Below are 11737 nucleotides of genomic sequence, written 5' to 3'. Positions count from 1 at the left end.
GGGGGGAATTGGGGGACAGGGGGGGACATTGGGGATAATTTGGGATTTAGTGGATTTGGGGACATTGGGGACATTGGGGACATTGGGGGATTTGGGGGTTTGGGGGGATTTGGGGAATTGGGGGGATTTGGGGGGATTTGGGGACTTTGGGACATTGGAGGCATTGGGGGGATTGGGGACAATGGGGACATTTGGGGACATTGGGGGACGTTGGGGACATTGGGGGGTTTTGGGGGGACATTGGGGACATTGGGGGGATTGGGGGACATTGGGGACATCAGGGTTGGGGACATTTTGGGACTTGGGGGATTGGGGACATTGGGGGAGTTTGGGACGTTGGGAACAATGGGGGGATTTGGGGATTATGGGGGGGATTGGGACGTTGGGGTGGATTTGGGGGGATTGGTGACGTTGGGGGGATTGGGGTGGACATTGGGGACATTGTGGGGATTTGGCACATTTGGGGACATTTGGGGACATTGGGGGATTTGGTGACAATGGTGACAATGAAGGTGACAACGTCCCTGTGTCCCCCCAGGGCTCTGGGCGTGACCCTGTGGGAGGTGACAATGGTGACAATGGCGCAATGGTGACAATGATGTAACAATGACGTGACAATGGTGACCCCAAGGTGACAATGAAGGTGACAATGGAGGTGACAATGGTGACATTGGAGGTGACAATGGAGGTGACAATGATGACAATGGTGACAATGGTGACAATGACAATAACAATGATGTAACAATGACAATAACAACGGGATGACATTGGTGCGACAATGGACATTGGTTTTTGACAATGGTGACAATGAAGGTGACAATGGAGGTGACAATGGTGACAATGGTGTAACAATGACAATAACAATGATGACATTGGTTGTGACAATGGTGACATTAAAGGTGACAATGATGACATTGGTGTGACAATGGTGACAATGGTGACCCCAAGGTGACAATGGTGACAATGGAGGTGACAATGGTGACATGGTGACAATGATGTGACAACGATGACATTGGTGTGACAATGATGACAATGAAGGTGACAATGAAGGTGACAATGGAGGTGACAATGGTGACAATGGTGTAACAATGACAATAACAATGATGACAATGGTGACAATGGAGGTGACAATGGTGACAATGTCCCTGTGTCCCCCCAGGGCTCTGGGCGTGACCCTGTGGGAGCTCCTGGAGTGGGGGGCTCAGCCCCTCCCCCACCTGTCGGACCTGCAGCTGATTGGGCGGCTCCGGAGCGGCCACGCCCCGGAAATGGCCCCGCCCCGGGCGGCGCTGCCACCGGCGTGGTGAGAGTGGGGACATTGGGGACATTGGGGACATTGGGGGACATTGGGGGAATTGGGGACATTGGGGGGGATTGGGGACATTTGGGGACATTGGGGGGGATTGGGGACACTGGGGGGGATTGGGGACACTGGGGGGGATTGGGGACATTGGGGACAGTGGGGACATTGGGGGGGTTGGGGGTAAATTGGAGTTTTGGGGAAAATTGGGGGAATCCGTCCCTGATGTCCCCACATGTCCCCAATGTCCCCAAATGTCCCCAAATGTCCCAATTTCTTCCAAATATCCCCAATGTCCCCAATATCCCAAATCCCCCCAAATGTCCCCAAATGTCCCCAAAACCCCAAAAGTCCCCAAATGTCCCAATTCCCCCAAATCCCCCCAATGTCCCCAATGTCCCCAACATCCCCCAAATGTCCCAATTCCCCCAAAGCCCCCCAATGTCCCCAATGTCCCAAATCTTCTCAATGTACCCAAATCCCCCCAAATGTCCCCAAACTCCAAAAGTCCCCAAATGTCCCAATGTCCCCAAATCCCCTCAATGTCCCCAATGTCCCCAATGTGCCCAAATCCCCGAAAGTCCCCAAATGTCCCAATTCCCCCAAATCCCCTCAATGTCCCCAAAAGTCCCCAATGTCCCCAAACATCCCCAAATCCTCCCAAAAGTCCCCAAATGTCCCCAAACTCCAAAAGTCCCCAATGTCCCAATTGCCCCAAATCCTCTCAATGTCCCCAAAAGTCCCTAAAAGTCCCAATTCCTCCAAATCCCCCAAATCCCCCCAAATGTCCCCAATGTCCCCAAATCCCCTCAATGTCCCCAATGTCCCCCAATGTCCCCAAAACCCCGAAAGTCCCCAAATGTCCCAAATATCCCAAATCCCCCCAAATGTCCCCAACATTCCCCAATGTCCCCAATGTCCACAATGTCCCCAACATCCCAAATCCTCTCAATGTCCCCAATGTCCCCAACATCCCCCAATGTCCCCAATGTCCCCAATGTCCCCAATGTCCCCCAATGTCCCCCAATGTCCCCAACGTCCCCAACATCCCCCAGCTGTCCCCAATGTCCCCTCTGTTGCCCCGCAGGTCGGAGCTGCTGCGTTCGTGCCGCCTGCCCGCGGCCCAGCGCCCGACGCTGGAGCAGCTCCACGCCCGCCTGTCCTCGCTGCTGGCCCGGCCGTGTCCCCAACTGTCCCCAACGGTGCCACCCCCGCTGTCCCCAACAATGTCCCCAACGCTGTCCCCAATGTCCCCAACAATGTCCCCGTTCCCGCTGCTGGAGCCGCTGCCGGACGCTGGGGGCGCCCCGGCCCAGCGGAGCCTGTGGGGGCGCCAAAAGGGCGGTGATGACGTCACTGATGACGTCACCGGTGACGTCACCCAGCCGTCCCCGCCCCCCGGGGTCCTGCCCGTGCTGGGGGCTCGGAGCCCCTCGGGGGCGTCGGAGTTTTTCGTCAGGTTGGAGGAGCAGCACGGGGCGGCGGTGACGTCATCGGTGACGTCATCAGTGACGTCATCAATGACGTCATCAATGACTTCAACAATGACGTCATCGGGTGTGGCCAAAGAGCCGCCCCACCCGGCGGCGTTGTCACCCCCAGGGGGCGGTGACGTCATCAGTGACGTCATTGGTGACGTCATCGGCGACGTCACGGTCGGGGAGGTTTTGTCGCCCGAGTGGGGGAGGGGACGGAGGTCGGGCGGGGAGGGGTCGGCGCGGGGTCAAGAGAGGTCAACGTTGGGTCAAGAGTGGACATTGGGCCAAGAACGGTCATCGTTGGGTCAAGAGAGGTCAACGTTGGGTCAAGAGTGGACATTGGGCCAAGAACGGTCATTGGGCCAAGAGAGGTCATCGTTGGGTCAAGAGAGGTCAACGTTGGGTCAAGAGTGGACATTGGGCCAAGAACGGTCATCGTTGACCCCAGAGCGGTCATCGTTGGGTCAAGAGAGGTCAACGTTGGGTCAAGACCGGACATATACCCAACAAGACCGGTCATCGTTGACCCAAGACTCAACATTGAGCCAGGACCGGTCATCGTTGGGTCGAGAGTGGACATTGACCCAAGACCGGTCAATATTGACCCAAGACCGGACATTGACCCCAGACCGGTCATCATTGGGTCAGGACTGGTCATCGTTGACCCAAACAAGGTCAACGGCCCAAGTGACGTCACCGTTGTCCCTTGAGATGACCCCGTGGGGTCAGGGCCGGACATTGACCCCAGACCGGTCACCGTTGGGTCAAGAGTGGACAGTGACCCAAGATTGGTCATCGTTGGGTCACGACAGGTCATTGTCACCGTTGTCACCGGAGGTGGCGCCTTGGGGACAAAACCGGACATTGCTGGCCCAAGAGCGGTCACCGTTGGGTCAAGAAAGGTCAACGGCCAAAGGGACGTCACTGGAAATGACCCCAAGGGGACAAGGCCGGACATTGACCAAGGACCGGTCACCATTGGGTCAAGACCGGTCACCATTGGGTCAAGACCAGTCACCATTGAGTCAAGACCGGACATTGACCCAGGAGCGGTCACTGTTGAGCCAGGACCGGTCACCATTGGGTCACGACCGGACATTGACCCAAGAGCGGTCACCATTGAGTCAAGAAAGGTCAACGGCCCAAGGGACGTCACTGGAAATGACCCCAAGGGGACAAGGCCGGACATTGACCCAGGAGCGGTCACTGTTGAGCCAGGACCGGTCACCATTGGGTCACGACCGGACATTGGACCAAGACCGGTCACCATTGAGTCAAGACCGGACATTGGACCAAGACCGGTCACCATTGGGTCATGACCGGACATTGACCCAGGACCGGTCACCATTGGGTCACGACCGGACACTGGACCAAGACCGGTCACCATTGGGCCATGACCGGTCATCATTGACCTTGCACCAATCATCGTTGGGTCAAGACCGGACATTGACCCCAGCCCGGTCACCGTTGACCCAAGATTGGTCATCATTGACCCACGATCGGTCACCATTGGGTCAAGACCGGCCATTGACTCTGGACCGGTCATCGTTGACCCAAGACCGGCCATTGACCCCAGACCGGTCATCGTTGACCCAAGACCGGTCACCGTCGGATCAAGACCGGCCATTGATGGCCCAAGACCAGACATTGACCCCAGACCGGTCACCGTTGACCCAAGACCGGACATTGGACCAAGACCGGTCATCGTTGTGCCAAACTCGGACATTGACCCAAGACCGGACATTGACCGCAGACCGGTCACCGTTGACCCAAGACCGGACATTGACCCAAGACCGGACATTGGACCAAGACCGGACATTGGACCCAGACCGGTCATCGTTGACCCCAGACTGGACATTGACCCCAGACCGGTCATCGTTGGGTCAAGACCGGACATTGACCCCAGACCGGTCATCGTTGACCCAAGATTGGTCACCATTGGGTCAAGACCGGCCATCGTTGGGTCAAGACCGGACATTGACCCAAGACTGGTCATCGTTGACCCCAGACCGGCCATCGTTGACCCAAGACCGGTCATCATTGACCCAAGACCGGACATTGACCCCAGACCGGTCATCGTTGACCCAAGACCGGACATTGGACCAAGACCGGTCATCGTTGACCCAAGACCGGACATTGGACCAAGACTGGTCATCGTTGACCCAAGACCGGACATTGACCCCGGACCGGTCATCATTGACCCAAGACCGGCCATCGTTGACCCAAGACCGGACATTGACCCCAGACCGGCCATCGTTGACCCAAGACCAGACATTGACCCCAGACCAGTCATCGTTGATCCAAGACCGGACATTGGCCCAAGACCGGTCATCATTGACCCCAGACCGGTCATCATTGACCCCAGACGGGTCATCGTTGACCCAAGATCGGTCACCATTGGGTCAAGACCGGTCATTGCTAGGTCAAGATCGGACATTGACCCCAGACCAGACATCGACCCCAGACCGGTCATCGTTGACCCAGACCGGACATTGACCCCAGACCAGTCAGTGACCAAGGACCGGTCACTGTTGGGTCACGACCGGTCATCGTTGACCTTGGACCAATCATCGTTGGGTCAAGGCCGGACATTGACCCCAGCCCGGTCACCTTTGACCCCAGCCCGGTCACCTTTGACCCCAGCCCGCCCCCTGCCCCCGGTGCCCCCCCGGACGTCGCCGTTGTCACCGTGGGGACGAGGGACGGCGCCGCTGAGCCCGGCCATGTCCCCGAGGCCACCCGAGAGGCCACCAAGGCCACCAAGGCCACCAGAACTGTCCCCAAGGCCACCCGAGATGCCACCAAGGCCACCAGAGGTGTCCCAAGGCCACCAAGGCCACCCGAGAGGCCACCAGGGTCACCAGAACTGTCCCCAAGGCCACCAGAGGTGTCCCCAAAGCCACCAGAGATGCCAACAAGGCCATTAGAGATGCCACCAAGGCCACCAGGGTCACCAGAACTGTCCCCAAGGGCACCAGAGCTGTCCCCAAAGCCACCAGAGGTGTCCCCAAAGCCACCCGAGATGCCACCAAGGCCACCAGAGGTGTCCCCAAGGCCACCAGAGGTGTCCCCAAAGCCACCCGAGATGCCACCAAGGCCACCAAGGCCACCAGAACTGTCCCCAAGGCCACCAGAGATGCCACCAGAGGTGTCCCCAAGGCCATTAGAGATGTCCCCAAAGGCACCAGAGATGCCACCAAGGCCACCAGAGATGCCACCGGGGTCACCAGAACTGTCCCCAAGGCCACCAGAGGTGTCACCAAGGCCACCAGGGTCACCAGAACTGTCCCCAAAGGCATCAGAGGTGTCCCCAAGGCCACCAGAGGTGTCCCCAAGGCCACCAGAGGTGTCCCCAAGGCCACCCGAGATGCCACCAAGGCCACCAGAACTGTCCCCAAGGCCACCAGAGGTGTCCCCAAAGGCATCAGAGACACCCCCAAAGCCACCGGAGATGCCACCGGGGTCACCAGAACTGTCCCCAAGGCCACCAGAGATGTCCCCAAGGCCACCAGAACTGTCCCCAAGGCCACCAGAGGTGCCACCAAGGCCACCAGAACTGTCCCCAAGGCCACCAGAGATGTCCCCAAGGCCACCAGAACTGTCCCCAAGGCCACCAGAGGTGCCACCAAGGCCACCAGAACTGTCCCCAAGGCCACCAGGAGCTGGGGACCCCCTTGGGGACACCCCCGGGGACCCCCTGGGTGGCACCGCAGGGGGGGGGTGTCCCCAAATGTCCCCGGGGGGGTCCCCGATGTCCCCAAGGGTGGCCCCAATGTCCCCAGAGGGGTCCCCAAAGGTGTCCCCGATGTCCCCAAGGGTGTCCCCGAGGAGGAGCCCCAAGTCCCCGGCGAGGTCCCCGAGGAAACGCCGCGAGGTGACCCCAAAAACGTCCCCGAAATGCCGCGAAATGTCCCCAAAAATGTCCCCAAAAACGTCCCCAAAATGCCGCGAAATGTCCCCAAAAATGTCCCCAAAAAGCCGCGAAATGTCCCCAAAAAGGTCCCCAAAAATGTCCCCAAAGTCCTCGAGGGGGTCCCCAAAAAAGTCCCCAAAAAACCCCGAAATGTCCCCGAAAATGTCCCCGAAAATGTCCCCGAAACGCCACGAGGTGACCCCGAAAACGTCCCCAAAAACGTCCCCAAAAAGCCAGGAAATGTCCCCAAAAATGTCCCCGAGGAGGAACCTGGAGATGTCCCCAAAACGCCGCGAAATTTCCCCAAAAATGTCCCCAAAACGCCAGGAAACGTCCCCAAAAATGCCCCTAAAAATGTCCCCAAAGGGGTCCCCGGAAATGTCCCCAAAAAACCTCAAAATGTCCCCAAAAAACCACGAAATTACCCCAAAAATGTCCCCAAAAATCCTCGAAATGTCCCCCAGGGGGTCCCCAGAAATGTCCCCAAAAATGATTCAAAAAAACCCCGAAATGTCCCCAAAAATCCTCAAAATGTCCCCAAAAATGTCCCTGAGGGAGTCCCCGGAAATGTCCCAAAAAACGTCCCCCAAAATGTCCCCAAAAAACCTCAAAATGTCCCCAGAAATGTCCCCAAAAAACCTCAAAATGTCCCCAAAAACGTCTCCGGAAATGTCCCCAAAAAACCTCGAAATGTCCCCAGAAATGTCCCCAAAAAACCTCAAAATGTCCCCAAAAACGTCCCCAGAAATGTCCCCAAAAAACCTCGAAATGTCCCCAAAAACGTCCCCAGAAATGTCCCCAAAAACCCTCGAAACGTCCCCAGAAATGTCCCAAGAATTGTCCCCGAAAAAGGCTCCAAAAACCATGGAAATGTCCCCAAAAACGTCCCCAGAAACGGCCCCAAAAAACCCCAAAGTGTCCCCAAAAATGTCCCCAAAGGGGTCCCTGGAACACCTCGAGATGGCCCCAAAAACGTCCCCAAAAACGGCCCCAAAAAACCTGGAAATGTCCCCAAAAACGTCCCCAGAAATGGCCCCAAAAAACCTGGAAATGTCCCCAAAAACGTCTCTAGAAACGGCCCCGAAAAACCTGGAAATGTCCCCAAAAACGGCCCCAAAAAACCTGGAAATGTCCCCAAAAATGGCCCCAGAAATGGCCCAAAAAACCTGGAAATGTCCTCAAAAACGGCCCCAAAAAACCTGGAAATGTCCCCAAAAACGGCCCCGAGGAGCTCCCTGGGACATCTCGAGATGGCCCCAAAAATCCTCGAAATGTCCCCAAAAAAGGCTCCAAAAAGCCTCGAAATGTCCCCAAAAATGTCCCAAATGGAGTCCCTGGAACATCTCGAGGTGACCCCAAAAATGTCCCCAAAAAGCCCCAAAATGTCCCCAAACCACCTCAAAATGGCCCCGGAAACGTCCCCAAAAATGTCCCCGGAACACCTCGAGATGGCCCCAAAAAGCCCCGAAATGTCCCCAAATCTGCGCGGCGAGGGCGGGGCCGAGAGCCCAGGTGTGTCCTGGGTGTCACCTCAGGTGACCCCAGGTGTGCCCCAGGTGTGCCAGGAGCATCTCCAGGTGTCCCAGGTGACCCCTCAGGTGACCCCAGGTGTGTCCCAAATGTCCCCAGGTGCATCCCCACCCCCCCAGGTGTCCCCAGGTGTGTCCCAGGTGTGCCAGGAACATCTCCAGGTGTCCCAGGTGACCTCAGGGCTGTCCCCAGGTGTGTCCCAGGTGTGCCAGGTGACCCCTCAGGTGACCCCAGGTGTGTCCCAGGTGACCCCTCAGGTGACCCCAGGTGTGTCCCCGTCCCCCCAGGTGTCCCCAGGTGTGTCCCCGTCCCCAGGTGTGTCCCAGGTGTGCCAGGAGCGCCTCCAGGTGTCCCAGGTGACCCCTCAGGTGTCCCCAGGTGTGTCCCAGGTGACCTCGGGGCTGTCCCCAGGTGTGTCCCAGGTGTCCCCAGGTGTGTCCCCGCCCCCCCAGGTGACCCCCCAGGTGTCCCAGGTGACCTCGGGGCTGTCCCCAGGTGTGTCCCCGTCCCCAGGTGTGTCCCAGGTGTGCCAGGAGCGCCTCCAGGTGTCGCTCACCGAGGGCGTTTCCCGCCACCTCCTGCGGCCGCGCGCGGGGGGCGTGGCCAAGGCAGAGGGCGTGGCCAGCACAACAGGCGGCGCGGCCAAGGCGGAACAGGGGCGTGGTCAGGCTGGGGGCGTGGCCACGGAAGGAGGAGGCGGAGGAAGCGGCGGAGGAGGGGGCGGAGCCACGGAGGGAGGCCCCGCCCCCAGCCGGCGGGAGAGCAGCGCCGAGATCCGAGGTGGGGGAGGGGGGGAAAATATTGGGGGAAAATTCGGGGATTTTGGGAAAAATTTGGGGGAAAAATTATGGGAAAATTTGGGGGGAAAGTTTGGGGGTTTTGAGGCGGTTTTGGGGGGAAATTTGGGGATTTTTGGGAATTTTGAGGGAGATTTTGGTGTTTTTGGGAAAATATTGGGGATTTGGGGGAGATTTTAGGGGGAAATTTTGGGGATTTTGGGGGAAATTGGGAGTTTTGGGGATTTTGGGAAGAATTGGGGATTTGGGGATTTTTGGGAAGAAATTGGGGATTTGGGGAAAAATTGTGGGATTTTGGGGGGAAATTTGAGGGTTTGGGGGGAAATTTCGGGATTTTGGAGGGAGCGTGCATTTTGAGGGAGATTTTGGGGATTTGGGGGGTAATTTGGAAATTTTGGGAAAAAATATGGGGATTTCAGGGAGGATTTGGGGGAATTTCGGGGATTTTGGGGGGAATTTCCCCTCATTTTCCCCAATTTCTCTCATTTCGCCTCATTTTTCCCTAATTTTTTCCCAATTTTCTCAAAATCCCCCCCTAAATTTTCGCCCCAATTCCCCCCCCTCATTTTCCCTTATTTTTCTCTCATTTTTCCTTTATATTCCTTGATTTTAACCCCCTTTTATCTCACTTTTCCCAAATTTCCCCTCATTTTCCCCATTTCCACCACTTTCCCCTCCCTTTCCCCCTCATATCTCCCCATTTCCCCCCATTTTTCCCTCATTTTCCCCTCACATTTCACTCATTTCCCTTCATTTTCCTCCTTTTCCACCACTTTCCCCTCACTTTCCCCCTCATATCTCCCCATTTCCCCTATTTTTCTCTCATTTTCCCCTCACATTTCACTCATTTCCCCTCATTTTCCCCATTTCCACCACTTTCCCCTCACTTTCCCCTCATATCTCCCCATTGCGCCCCATTTTTCCCTCAATTTCCCCTCACATTTCACTCATTTCCCCTCACTTTCCCCCTCATATCTCTCCATTTCGCCCCATTTTTCCCTCATTTTCCCCTCACATTTCCCCTCATTTTCCTCCTTTTCCCCTTTTCCCGCCCTTTTCCCCTCAGCCAAGGCCTCCCGCCTCTCGCTGCCGCTGCCGCCTCTGGCCCTTCGCCTCTCCCCCCGCGCTGGGGCGGCCCCGACGCGGCCCGGGCGGCTCCGGACGAGCCCGACGAGGACGCGGAGGACGCGGAGGAAGCTCCGGACGCCGCGGGGGCTTCACCGGGCCCGGTCCCGCTCGTGGTTTCCACCTGGAGCGGCCGCGGCCTCCGCGGCCTCCTGAAACCAACGCGCCGCCCGCCGGAAGTGGGACTGAGCTCCAACCGGAAGCGCAAGGCGGTGTCGTTCTTCGATGACGTCACGGTGCACCTCTTCGATCAGGTGATTGGTCCGCGCTGAGCGGGGGGGTTTGATTGACGGCGGTGTTGGCCAATCGGAGGGTGAGCGCCGCCATTTTGTTGCAGGAGACACCGACCAACGAGTTGAGCGGCCAGAGCGGCCCCGAGGAGGCCCCGGCGGCGGCGGTGGCGCCCCCTGACGGCCTGGGTGGGTCCGGGGGGCAAAAAAATCGGAATTTTAGGGGTAAAAAGGGAAATTTTGGGAAAAATTTGAAAGATTGAGGGGAAATTTGGGAAGTTTGGGGGGAAATTTGGGAGTTCTGGGCAAAGTTTGGGGGGAAATTGGGAATTTGGAGAAAAAAATGGGAATTTTAGGGGGAAAATTCGGGGGAAAATTGGGGAAAATTTGGGAAGTTTGGGGGAAATTGGAAACTTGGAGAAAGAAGGGAATTTGGGGGGAAATTGGGAATTTTGGGGCAAAAATTTGGGTAATTTTGGGGGGAGGTTTTAGGGGAAAATTTGGGAAGTTTGGGGGGAAAAATTGGGAAAAATTTGGGGAAAAATTGAGAAGAATTTGGGGATTTAGGGGAGAAATTTCGGGGAAAAATTTGGGGAATTTTGGGAGGAAAATTTGAGGATTTTGTGGAGAAATTTTTGGGATATAGGGGAAAAATTTGGGAATTTTTTGAGAGACATTTGGGAATATTTGGGGGGGCAAAATTTGGGAGTTTGGGGATTTCAGGGAGAAATTTGAGGAGAAACTTGGGAATTTTGGGATTTATGGGGTCCCGAGAGGGAAATTTTGGGATTTTTGGGATTTTTTTTGGAGAAATTTGAGGTGAAATTTGTCAATTTTTGGGATTTTCCTTCCGCAGCCGCCGTGGAGAACTGAGCCCGTGGGGATGGGGGAGGGGAGGGACCGAAGCCCCTCCCCTTTTTAAAGCCCCGCCCCCTTTCATCAAGCCCCGCCCCCGGATTTGGGGGGTGGGGGAGGGGCAATAAAGAATTCCAGGGATCCTGGAGTTTACTGGGAGTGGGCGGAGTCTGAGTGGTTTGTACTGGTTTATACTGGGAGGGACTGGTTTATACTGGTTTGGATTGGTTTATACTGGGAGGGAGTGGTTTTATACTGGTTTATACTGGTTTGGACTGGTCTGGTTTGGACTGGTTTGGACTGGTTTATACTGGTTTGGACTGGTTTATACTGGTTTATACTGGGAGGGACTGGTTTGGACTGGTTTGGACTGGTTTATACTGGGAGGGAGTGGTTTTATACTGGTTTATACTGGTTTGGACTGCGACGGACTGGTCTGAAGTGGTTTGAACTGGTTTATACTGGTTTGGATTGGTTTGGATTGGTTTGGATGGGTTTATACTGGGAGG

General features: G+C 56.4%; 1 protein-coding gene across 1 annotated transcript; it reads left to right on the top strand.

The window, feature by feature from the left end:
• Positions 1–586: 586 nt before the first annotated feature.
• Positions 587–11246, top strand: LOC135441932 (uncharacterized). The gene is made up of 8 exons (XM_064701484.1): positions 587–600; positions 1160–1303; positions 2388–5168; positions 5281–5594; positions 8735–9001; positions 10090–10397; positions 10481–10562; positions 11230–11246. Exons 1-8 carry the CDS (start codon positions 587–589, stop codon positions 11244–11246), a joined length of 3927 nt encoding a protein of 1308 aa, XP_064557554.1.
• Positions 11247–11737: the final 491 nt, after the last annotated feature.

Source organism: Zonotrichia leucophrys, unplaced genomic scaffold, assembly GCF_028769735.1.
Source record: "Zonotrichia leucophrys gambelii isolate GWCS_2022_RI unplaced genomic scaffold, RI_Zleu_2.0 Scaffold_705_26152, whole genome shotgun sequence".
In the NCBI taxonomy this organism is placed as follows: Eukaryota; Metazoa; Chordata; class Aves; order Passeriformes; family Passerellidae; genus Zonotrichia; species Zonotrichia leucophrys.
Note: the sequence above shows the minus strand (reverse complement) of the source record. Positions and strands in the feature narration are given on the sequence as shown.